The sequence below is a fragment of the Mytilus galloprovincialis genome, chromosome 3, assembly GCF_965363235.1.
Source record: "Mytilus galloprovincialis chromosome 3, xbMytGall1.hap1.1, whole genome shotgun sequence".
Classification (NCBI taxonomy): domain Eukaryota; kingdom Metazoa; phylum Mollusca; class Bivalvia; order Mytilida; family Mytilidae; genus Mytilus; species Mytilus galloprovincialis.
In genome coordinates, this window is record NC_134840.1 from 27528605 (window position 1) to 27542033 (window position 13429).

The window sequence follows — 13429 nt, forward strand, 5'->3', positions numbered from 1 at the left end:
AATACACGGTGGTCTTGAAGTAAAGATACTGGGTACTGACAATGTTCATAATCTTAATACTTTGTTATAGTATTCATTTATTTGTCTTTATGAAAAATACTTTTACTTTTTAGTCGGGTTTTTTTTGTGATATCTACTTTGCCTGGTTCTGTACTTATACTTCCCGTCATTGCGGCATTGTGCTTTGGTAAATTTTTGTATTATTTTGTTTTTATATTTGCTACTGTGTTTTATGTGTATGCCTTTTTGTGATTTTGTTACCCCGTTATTTGTGTTATTGTGCTATGGTAAATTCTTGTATTCTTGTCTTTCATTTTCACTAATGTGTTTTGTCTATATGCCATCTTGTGTTTCTTTGAGTCTTCTGTAGACGAAACGCGCGTCTGGCGCAAATACCAAATTTCAATCTTGGTATCTATGATAAGTTTATTTGTTCCATATTTAATTGTTTTATAGGGATAAAGATAATAACACAATGTTGGCTGCTGTAACCCAATTTTTGTCTTTTTTACCTATTATGTCTGCTTGTTTTGTTCACACATAGTTGTCATTATAATGGAATAATGTCTTACAAGTGAGAGGTTTAGTTAGATATGAAAACAATTTTAATCCAACATTTTCTACATAAGAAAATGCATGTACCAAGTCAGGAATATGAGAGTTGTAGCCCATTCATTTGTTGTGTTTGAGCTTTTGATTTGCAATTTGATTTGGGACTTTCCATTTTGAATTTTCCTCGGCGTTTGGTATTTTTGTGATTTGACTTTTTATTCGTAAAAAATTATAATTTGTACCAAAAAAATGGTACGAATTATAAATTGTGTTTTGATTACAATTTGTACAAAAAGTGCTTGTACAAAACAAAATTTGACTAAAATTCACTTATAACTTGTACAATAATTTAAAGTTATTTCTAGAATATTTTCACTTTTATGTTAATTAAAGGTTAGGAAGGGTCTGTTTTTGTAAATGTATCGAATATTTGTCTTAAGAGCAAGAGTAATGTTCGTGATATCTGAATATTAAAAAGACAAACACTGTGCAAGCTGCTGTAAAATGATGATAACAGGCCAATCTTAAATGATGTCAAATAAGAACAGACAATTCCAAGACAAAATAAAAGAAGACAGTCGCGTGATTTTAAAAAGAACCAATCTAAAAACAAATCTTCAATCGATCACATAAAGAATCTTCGAGCTACTCAAAATCTTCCTTGAAATAAAAAATAAAATACTGTAAATTACCAAGGAATATTTATAAATGTATTATTTACAAAACCAATGTAGAAGTCGCCATCTATTTAAACCTTTCTTTCTTTCTGTTTAACACTGATAAGTTAAGCATCATTTTTTGGAAAAATGTTCAAAAGCATTTGAATAGTCCATAGCAAGATAACTGGTAAAATTTATAATGTGTTTCCAAAGCATTTGAAGTTTCCCGTGAGGATTAACATACTGCAGATATTTCTAAGGTAGTTACACTTATAATTTGAAATTCGAATTAAAATTCTAATATGATATTGCTGTGCATGTTTATCTATATTTTGACTTATGTTTTATATTCCCTTTATCTATTCCTTATGTTCACTTGATTCCTCTTTTTCTCATATTATCACAATATTAGGCAGATCGTGGACAATTACGAATACCAGAGGACATGGAGATCGTAAAATTTCCACCAGAACAGCGGTATGCGCTATACGTAAGGTAAATTATAACGAAATATTTTAACGTTTGTAGAGTTGAGTGGCAATTATTTCTTGCAACCTCTTTTTATTTTGTTATTCTCGAAAGACAGTTTAAAAAAAAGAAAATTGTGTCTGAGGACACGAATGCCCCGGTCAAGCTTACTTGAAATACGCGAAAGTAATTTTATTTTAAAGCATTTGGTCTCACTGCTAGTACGGGAAAAAGTAGCTATTTTCAAAGTTATAAAAGGCATAACTCTAGATCAGAAAGTGACTCAGTGTCCAAATTAGAACTATGTCTGAGATTATTTTTTTCATGAGATATACTAGAAATAATGTTTGTTCCGTAGGTACTTAATCACAATTCCCTTATTACAGCAGTGCTGGTTGTCAATTATAGGAATTTAATTTGCCGAATACTTCGTGCAATATAGCATCATATCTTTCAAACCATGCTCAACATGAGAACGAAAGGGATGATGCTCCCTAAACGCAAGAATGATGTTCATTAAAACCAAAGTTTTTGACGGGAATGCATCGAACTTGAAGGTTGTCCATTAGTTTGTGATCTACTTACGAGTTTGAATATCTTTTTGGATTCGTCCGCCTCACTTACAATAGATATGAGATATGTATCAGATTACATTTTTCAAGCATAGCGTTATAAACCTGCGGCTAAAAATTCAGGAAATCGTCTGTAAGATTAAAAAGCGAATCATAAACGGTTATCTAACAATGAGAGTGTACACAATGGCTCTACCATTAACTTACTAAAATAAATTAGATAATCAAATAAACGTAGACATAGACATAGACATAGAAAAAACAGATATATAAAAAGATAACAATACATGTTGGAAAACTGCATAACTTGAATCAATCTTCAGCACAGTAAGGTCTCAACTTAGAAAAAAAAATGTAACGAGATACTTGACATTAAATTAAGTTTGTTTTTTCCTCACAAACACATTGAACAAGTAAGGTAATACCTAATCGCATACTTCATCATATTTGCGCTGTATAGATATTTGACATCGACACAGATTCATTGTAAAGAAGTGATACGGTTAGGTCACATGACCGATGGTGGATGGAATGTTTGTCATGATAAACTGTACAAACCGGCCTTTCCATGTTTGGCTTATTCATTCGGGTAAGTTTTTCTCAACTCATTATGTTTTCAAACACCATTTATTGTTATTTCCTTTCTGCACAGATCACTAAACAAAACAATTATTTATTCTGAAAGAATATTTTTCGTTATATCATCTAAAACAATTTTTAACATCGTGATAGTATAATTATATCAATCTGCCTCACACTATGCATTGAAGTATCCTAAACTGGGCTACATACAAAAATATGCATTTTGTTTAGTACTTAACATTAAAATTCAAACATGAAATTGCACTCAATGTTTTGCTAAGTTAGCAAGCACTTAGTTCATTTTAAGTTAGCCTCAGCAATACTAATTACTCCAATCATCTTTGGCTGTAAATAGAAGGTAACATTTCTGAAAAACGTTAATCCAGGGATGTACATCTCACAGTCTTTAGTTGGTATTTACTATCAATAGTTTAATAGAATTCAATTCAGGAAGTGACTGGTTGGTATATATTACCACTATATATATGTATATAGGTCACGTAAAAATTTACAATACAGTATTTACTACCATTGATTCGCAACAATTGTCGCGTGAGAAATTCCTAAATGGGGTAAACTGTCACAGGGTCAAAAAGGGTGCTCAGTATTTTTCACCAATAGGTCGATACAATCACCTCGTTAGGAGTGGCTTGATGGTTAACACTGCTGTTGGTTTTTTGCCACTGCCGTTCAGGAAGTGGCTTCACAGTATTTCAGAACATCGGTAGCATAGTGCAATAATACCAGTCCTTAATACAGTATAAAGATTCCATCATAGATGGATAAGCTAAAAAAATATATAACAAAAAATATGTCGACTTATGACGAACAAACGGCAGGACAGACAAGACAAATCAGTATTTCATCTCGAATAGTACATCGACATTATCCATTGAAACATAATAAGAAAAAGAACTACAATGTTATATTATCTTTAAGCATAAACTGGGACTTTAGTTTTGATGATGTTTTGGTGGAAACATACGGATGTGACGTCCACTCATTTGATCCGAGGTAAAGAACTATACATTGCATTTTATAACCAGACTCAAACTAGCAAACAATAAGCCAGCGAACATTTTGATGCTTTAAGCTAGCAACATAAGCCAGCGAACAATTAGAAAACGCGCCAACCTGATCATGCCTAAATACCGAACACTTGCAATAACGTAAAAACATCCTTTGAAACCTGATGACAATCATTTCCAGTGGGCAGACGAAATGGAATTCATTTTAGCACAGACATAGTTGATACTCGTGTATTTAATACAACTTTTTTAAAGCCGGGCATCTAAGATTTCTTTTAACTAATCCGTTCTCTGTTTAGCGTTCTCTGATTAGAAATGGATTTGTTGTCTTTATAATAATGAAACAATTAATAATTATAATAGTTCATAATAAACTAGTGTAACGATACAATTTAATCTTAAAGATAAAAAAAAAACGACTGATCTTGGAACGTAGAAAATATTTTGTTAGATTTTCTGTTTGGTTAATTTAAACGACAATATTTTTTTTGGGAAAATTATCTAAAAAATTTCCAAGAGTCACAAATGATAGGCAATGGGCTAAGATTACCTAGACCAAAAGACCCAAGTAGGTAAACTTTTTAACGGAGGTCAATAGTTGGTGGGGGGTGTATGGTGACCCAACTCACTTCCTCTTTAGTTCATAAAAAGTCCCTACGGCAAAGCGCTTTTGTCCACTCTAAGAACAAATGATATGCAATAGTCAAAGATTGTCTGGATCCATAGACCCATTACAGGTAAAGTTATGGATCTTCTACAACTTAAGTCTAAAATTGAGGTATTGTGACCCTACCCCCTTCCCTCTTTTATTAAAAAAAAGTTCACACTAGGTACAAATGATAAGCAATTGCCTAAAGTTGCCTGGACATAAAGACCTAGGTGGGTAAAGGTAAGGAACTTTTATACATGATGTACACAGTTGGGGTATGGTAATCAACCCCCTTCTTAAATTCATAAAAAAATCATTTCGGCAAACTATAGTGTACACTAGGAACAAATAGGCAATTTCCTAAGATTACCTGGACAGAAAGACCCAGGTGGGTTAGTAATGGATCGTCTACAACTGAGGTCCAATGTTTGGGTAGGCTGACCAAATCTCCTTCCTTCTTTAATTCATAAAAAAGTCGAAACAGCAAATCTTTATCCCACACAAGGTAAAAATGATAGGCAATTGCCTAAGGTTGCCTATACCCATAATTCCAGGTAGGGATAGTTACGGATCGTCTACAACTGAACTCCACATTTGGGTATAGTGATTTATCCCCTTCCCTTTTGAAATTCATAAAAAAAAACTCCCTACGGCCAAGCATTTGTCAACACTAGGCACTATTGATAGTCAATTTTCAAGTTTTTCTGCACCCAAAGACCCAGGTGGGTAAAGTTTATGGAATTTCTACAACTAAGGTCCAAAGTAATGGACCTCCTTTCTTGAATTCATAAAAAAAAATCCCAACGGCAAAGCATTTGTCACGCTAGGTTCAATTGATAAGTAATTGTCTTAGATTACATAGACAGAAAGACCTAAGTGGGTAAAATTACGGATCGTTTACAACTGAGGTCCAATGTTGGGGTATGGTGACCCAAGCCCCTTCTTTCTTTAATTCATAAAAAAAGTTCCCACGGCAAAGCTTTTGTTCACACTAGATACAAGTGATAGGCAATTTCCAATTGGACACAGAGACACAGGTGGAAAAGTTGCGTAACTTCTAGACTAAGAGTTTAGGCATGGAAGCACATTCCTTTCAACTTTAATGCTTAGAAAAATACAAACGGCAAAACTTATGTTAACACTAGATAAAATTGATAGGCAATGGTTGAAGGATGTCTAGACCTAAAGACATATGTCAGTAATGTTACGGAGCTTCTACAGCTGAGGTCCAAAGTTTGGGTATTAAGAACCTTCGACATATAATTGAATTTCCAAAAACTCCTTACACCAAAGCTTTTGTCCATACTAGGTACAAATGATAGGCAATGGTCTAAGGTTGCCTGAACTTAAATCAACCATTTACTTATTTTGAAAGTACATGATTGATTTGTATAAAAATGATTTAGATATTATTAAATGTCTAATATTTGGAATATGAAGTTTGCTGACAAATGGCTATCAAAATTGGTGGAACAAGAACTTAAAGATCTGTTTACACAATTATGTTTGTCACAGATAAATTTGGGGTTTTGCTTTTCCTAAAAGCTTACCTAAATGGCTATGTTACAGAATTTTTAAGACATACTTTGTCATCTACGCGACTCAAGTGATATCGGTGACGAATATCATTACATAATGACTTGTAAATCTTTGGATGTAGAGAGAAAGAATTTTTTACCGGAATATTGCTGTAAAACTTCAATTACATATATCATTTAAAAAACTATGCAAGTTTAATAATAATAATAATAATAATACTTTGTTCAGATGCAATACAGCTTATATAGTATACATTTTTACAATTAATTTTTTAATGCACCAGTGTAATATATAAAACAATAACTATACACAATACACGTTTGGCGGAGAATAACAATAAATTCACATGATAAATAAGGAATACAACTACAAATTACGATTTTTTTCAATATTAAACAAAAATTTACCTAATAGCTTATTAATTTGTTTCACATTGTGAATTGATAACAAATGAATAAGTTTAAAATTTGATATGAGTATTGCCAATAATATTTCTTAATATATTGTTTTCTTACGTCAATTTATCTATTACAATCTGAAATAAAAATAATACAGTCCTCCAAGTTAAGTAATGATTGTTCACACATGTGCATGTTTATATATACATGTAATTGTAGATATACATTTTCTCTGTAACTATGACATATAAAAAAGAAGATGTGGTATGATTGCCAATGAGACAACTATCCACAAAAGACCAAAATGACACAGACATTAACAACTATAGGTCACCGTACGGCCTTTAACAATGAGAAATGTTGTTTTGTGAGAATAAAGTTCATTCGTTCATTCATTCATTCATTTAAATACAATAACGAAATATGAAAGCTTAAAAAGGCCCATCTTAACTATATGACATCAGAGAAAATAATTCTATTGAATCTTGTTTGACTAAACCTATAAAAAAACATAAACAATAATGTCGTTAAACACATTAAATCAAAATTGTTAGGTCATAGCTGCGAAAAATACATCTTTTATTATTAATTGTCAATTAAATAGGTTCAGTGAATGTCTTTTCGCAATCAAGAGGTGCAATTTTGACAGTTATGAATTCGTTCATCCAACGTATTTAAAACAAAATTTAAGTGGGAAGGTATAAAACAAAAAACACATGATAGTATATTTAATTAGAAACCTCCGTTACGGTTATTCGTCTCGACAGTTACAGAGGGTACCTTAAAGTTTAACTTTAGGGACTGAACCTTACAAATTTACAAATTTACTGTATATAACTGTATTAAAACGTGAAATTTAACAGTATGATTCTCAAATCAATAAATGAAAATATCAACACGAAATGAAAATATATTTCTTACTTTTTGTTATGCTGTTTTTACATAAATACTCTGCTAAACTATTATACATATTTTATTTCAATTTAGTATGAAGAGGTCTGACTTTAGACGTGGAGACCATATATGGTTCCATAACCTGGGAATAAGCGATAAAACATCGAAAAAAGGAACATGGAATGTTTCCACATTAGAAGATATATTACATAATTTGAACCATTCTTTTGTAAGTAGACGTATCTTGTAATATTATCTAAAATAAATGTAGTAAAATAAGGAAACCACACTGATACGAATTAGTTCAAGTCGCATTTGAAACGTTTAACAGAGGGTTTACTCCTACGGTTGCTATAAATAAGTGAAAACACGTAGCTTTATCCATACAATAAACCACGAAACATAGCTCAAAAGTACCAGAAGTAGTCAAATTTGCAATATGTATCATTTGAAAGGTGAGAATTGCACAAAAATACATTATGAATAAAGTGCGCCGTAAAATTCACATTTGAGACAACCCCTTTCATTTTACCTCGTAATTGTGTAATTTTAAATAATTATCATAGTGATATCTATTATTATTTGCCGTTCGCTTAAAGTTCGATATAAAATATTCCATACATATCGACGAAGAGTACAAATTTAAAATAATTATTAAAAGTTATGCCATAAAAAGAGGATTGACCTGGATGAACGGTGGGAAATGTATACTTGAGTATTCACCTCAGAAACTTACAAAACCTTTGAATAGACTTATTAAGAAGGGATATAATTACGATACTGTTGTCAAGTCATTAAAGATTGCATATTTTGGCGTTAATATTGAGTCACTGATAAGGTCTTTGCATCGTTTACTTTTCTACATTGGTTAGAGGTATAGGGGGAGGGTTGAGATCTCACAAACATGTTTAACCCCGCCGCATTTTTGCGCCTGTCCCAAGTCAGGAGCCTCTGGCCTTTGTTAGTCTTGTATTATTTAAATTTTAGTTTCTTGTGTACAATTTGGAAATTAGTATGGCGTTCATTATCACTGGACTAGTATATATTTGTTTAGGGGCCAGCTGAAGGACGCCTCCGGGTGCGGGAATTTCTCGCTACATTGAAGACCTGTTGGTGACCCTCTGCTGATGTTTTTTATTTGGTCGGGTTGTTGTCTCTTTGACACATTCCCCATTTCCATTCTCAATTTTATTCCAATAAAAAACAGTATTTGAGATAGGGGCATTTATTTCCCCTCAAAGCAGGTCAATTACTGAACCCTAAAGGAGATTTAGAAAAGTGTAATTCATGCATACATAGAGAGTGTGGTACACTCCCTGCGAGCATAGGATTTAATCAGATTCTTACACCCAGATAGACAATCAAACGCCTCTGGATCATAATGTAGTTTACCCAGTTGTAGCAAACACATTCTGACTCTACTTTCTTAAAGATTTGTACTTTGTGCTTTGTGTCTGTGTTATACTGCAGACATCTTAAGAACAATTGAAAGATATTTCGAACTTCTGCTTTCGGACTTTTGAATTGAGAAGTCTTTAAATGAGAGACTGGTGGATTCGAGAGGCTGTTGATGCATGCATTGGAGGAGGAGATGCTATACTTTGTCGATGTACCTGGTCACTATCATTTTGGAATACATGTGCTTAATATAGTTGTGTTTGTTTTCTTGATTGTTCTCCCCTCACTCGATTGAAAACTACTATAGCCTTATCTAATACATTTTTGATTTTTTTTAATGATATCTTCGTGTAATTTCTCAACCAAAATAGACAATTTAACTGGGTTTCTTTTGTGCATTGATTCTATTTTTCAGCGAAGAGTTGACATTCTGAAAATGGATGTAGAGGCGATGGAATGGCAATCTTTTCCAAATATTATTAAAACCGGAGCTCTAGCCAATGTAAGACAGATGTTAATAGAATTTCATACCGAATCAGCATCGTTGGAACAATTGAGAACGCTTAGGGACATATACAGCGAAGGCTTTAGAATATTTTGGTACCACAGAAATCCTGCAGCAGTCAACTTAAGACAAGGCAAATTTGTCCAAAACACTGTCTGTTATGAAGTATATTTTGTTAGAGTCTGATTATTATAAACCAAATATGGTATAAAATATAATTATTAAAAATGACAATTGATTATATAAGCCTTTTTGATGGTTGTTCAGAAACATTGTTATAATTGTTATAATCAAACTTATTAAAGATGCTAGAATTTTTGTAATATTATATCTAACATCGATGTGATGAAGTGAATATTAAGGTTTTACCGAATTCCAATGTCAGTATATGCCAGTCATTCACGTCATTCAAACTACACTTTAAACAATACAGTTACAACGAGTCTATCGGTGAGTCCTTCAATAGGTTTTTTTTACAAATCACTTTTCTTTTCTGCGATCTCAAATGTTACAGTATTAAGTTTTGTGTCTCCTCTCGTTAAAGTTGCGGAGGAAGGACAAACTGCTGTTTCCAACAATGCATAAGCTTGTGATAAGAAAGTTCAATGATATAAGGTTTGTAGTTCTATTATCATTAGTTTATCTTATTACCATGAAAATTATTTGGCTTCGCGCTGTTATTCGTAGCTCAATTGGCTTATTGGAATTGAAACTTTTGAAAATGTATATGCTAAAGTTTGTGTTTAGGTCAGCATTATTAGTCTATGGTATGTAATACGCAATTGAATTAGCATTGACATGTTCCATTTCTAGGGAGATTATTTTGCCTTGCATATACAGTCATGGTTAATTTTGTTGGACTATTTTGCATAGTCTGCATGATATAAAAAAAAGTAAAATCACAAAAATACTGAACTTAGAGGAAGATCAATTGGGAAAGTCCATAATCACATGGCAAAATCAAATAACAAAACGCATCAAAAACGAATGGACAAAAACTGTCATATTCCTGACTTGGTACAGGCATTTTCAAATGTAGAAAATGGTGGATTAAACCTGGTTCTATAGCGCTAACCCTCTCACTTTAATGACAGTCTCATCAATTTCCGATATTTTTACATTGATGCGTTAAATAAACAAAATAAAAAAATAAAATGTATTGCTATTTTACTTTAAATGTGCATTTATATGCCATCAAAATTACATATATGCGAAAAAAGTAAAATCACAAATATACTGAAATACGAGGAAAATTCAAAACGGAAAGTCCCTAATCAAATGGCAAAATCAAAAGCTCAAACACATCAAACGAAGGATTTCAAATGTCATAATCCTGACTTGGTACAGGCATTTTTCTTATGTAAAAAATGGTAAAATGAACCTGGTATTATAGCTAACTAAACCTTTCACTGGTATGACATTCGTATCTTTCATTATATATTGACAACATAGAGTGAACAAATAGTAAAAAAAAAATGCAACAAAGAAGCACAAAATTGCATATAGACCAAGTATATTAGCAATAATTAAAGACAAGAATACACAAATTTACCATAGTACAATAACACAATGACGGGATATAAGTACAGAGCTTCGTCATATATGTAACAAATGACAGTGCAAGGGCTGTATAGCCAGTCAAGGTCGTTAAAAACTTCCATATATATAAATGTAACAAAGAAACTTAATTATAAATTGGCATATAGACAAAGCACATGAGCAAAAACGAAAAAAACAAGAATACGAGACTATCATAATCAATAATGACAGAAAGTACAAGTACCACAAGTATCTTAATCACATGAAACACAAACATATTAAACAAAGAAGCACAAATAGGCATATATCAAATTGAACAACCTCATTCATTGCTTTCTTATTTTTGAATTTAATTTAGGTATGTTAAATCCACTCATAAACGATTCAAAGATTTTAAGTACTGGAACCGAATGGTTACATTAACATTGACTCTAAAGCCCCAGGCCCACTAGACTACGATCGCACCACGCTCACCGCGATCTAAAATAAATTTAGATCGTGGTGAGGTCGTGGTATGAGCGGCATGAAAATGTTAATTTTCGTTGCTTTCACGATGCTACTACGTCCTAACTACGCTTCTACAACGACCCCGCTACGATTAAACCACGTTCTCACCGCGCTTATTCTGCGACCTCACTACGCTTATAAAGATCTTTCTGCGCTCTTCACGTTCTCACTACAACCATACCACGAGTTATCCGATTGCAACACGATCTTACTGCGATTATAGCACGTTCTTACCACGCTTATACTACGTTCATACCGCGATCTTACTACGTTCTCAGCAATACCGTCAATATCGTGTTTCATATCAATATAGTTCCATTCCTTCTATTTCTGATTAAAACGGAGATTTCTCGGAAACAATACAGTCATGCCACCAAAATCTACTAGAACACATGGGCGTGATGGTAGGGGTTGATGTAGAGGCAGAGGGAGCAAAGTATGAACGCCATACTAAACTCCAAATAGTACATAAGAAACTGAAATTAAAAATAGTACAAGACTAACAAAGGCCAGAGCGGGCTCCTGACTTGGGACAGGCGCAAAAATAGTGGGGTTAAACATGTTTGTGAGATCTCAACCCTCCCCTATACCTCTAGCCAATGAAGAAAAGTAAACGCATAACAATACGCACATTGAAATTCAGTTCAAAAGAAGTCCAAGTCTGATGTCAGAAGATGTGACTAAAGAAAATAAACAAAATGTCAATAAAACATAAATAACAACAGACTACTACCAGTTAACTGACATGCCAGCTCCAGACTTCAATTAAACTGATACTATACACATAAGTAGTATAATACTTGTCATCAAGAGATGTCGGAACGACCAATCAAACCTAAATTACAACCTATTGCTGGTCCATAAAGCTCAAATGAAGATATCTTAGTGAACGATAGCAGAGATGACACAGATGTGTCAATATACTAGTATATAGGAAGATGTGGTATGAGTGCCAATGAGACAACTCTATAAAAGTAAACCATTATAGGCCAAGGTACGGCCTTCAATACGGAGCCTTGGCTCACACCGAACAGCACACTATAAAGGGCCAAAAATAAATAATAATGTTAAACCATTTAAACGGGAAAAACCAACGGTCTAATTTATATAAAAACGAGAAGCATGGTTGAGCCGTTAGAGCAAATGGATAAATACATTCAGACAAACACAATCTAGGGAGTCTTTTTTATATATTTTATGTGAAAATGACAATAAAAATGATGGTCGTAGCGTGAACGTAGTAAGGTCGTGAGAAGAGCGTGATGAGGACGGCAAGGGCGTGCTAGAATCGTACTATGGTCGTGAACAGCGTGGTAAAGTCGTAGTGGAAGCGTAGCTGGGTGGCGGTGAGAACGTGATGGTCGTAGTAAGGTCGTGATAACGTCGCTGTGAGATCGTAGCGCAATATCTCCGAATAGAATCACGCTTTCGCTACGCTCTCGCTACGATTGTACAGCGACCTTTGCGATCTACTACGATCTTAGTGCGCTCTCACTACGCTTTTACTACGATCTAATTTCGCCACGACCGCACCCCGATTGTTTTGAACATGTTGAAAGTTGGCCACGCTCTTCACAATCTCGAAGACCTCACCACGACCGTGGTACGACCTTATTGCGACCTACACGATCGTACCACGATAATCAAAATTTGCAGTTTTTTCACAGATCGTAGTGCGTTCGTGGCCTAGTGGGACTGGGGTATAACGTAGAATTAAGAAATAATTCATGAGGGGCTGAAATATATCGTGATTTTACTACGGGTTGGCCCTTTATGACAAATATTTTACCCTGAGCGATAGCGAGGGGTAAATTATCGGCATAAAGGGACAACCCGTGGTAAAATCACGATATATTCAAGCCCCCATGAATTATTTCGATTCCAATAGAACAAATACGGCAATTGTTTTGGATCAAAGCGCTCTAGGTGAAGGCATTATTTGCCGTTCACATAAATAAACACTATTAAATTGACGTAAAAGAACGGAGAAAACTGAATAAGCGACAGGCTTAAACTATATACAATGCAATATTTAGATAGGTTTGAATGAATCTAAATAACCACTGTACTTATGTCTTATAAGTATACAAAAAATGGCTGACATAACCCATTTTAGCATCGTTTGTTTACGTTTCCTTG

General features: G+C 33.6%; 1 protein-coding gene across 1 annotated transcript in view; it reads left to right on the top strand.

The window, feature by feature from the left end:
• Positions 1-9556, top strand: part of LOC143067590 (uncharacterized) — a 35933-nt gene extending 26377 nt beyond the window's left edge. The window contains exons 10-14 of the mRNA XM_076240941.1: positions 1624-1706; positions 2712-2840; positions 3773-3847; positions 7435-7570; positions 9155-9556. Of these exons, the coding sequence (XP_076097056.1) occupies positions 1624-1706; positions 2712-2840; positions 3773-3847; positions 7435-7570; positions 9155-9430 (699 nt within the window). The 3' untranslated portion in view covers positions 9431-9556. The remainder of the gene's footprint in view (positions 1-1623; positions 1707-2711; positions 2841-3772; positions 3848-7434; positions 7571-9154) is intronic.
• Positions 9557-13429: the final 3873 nt, after the last annotated feature.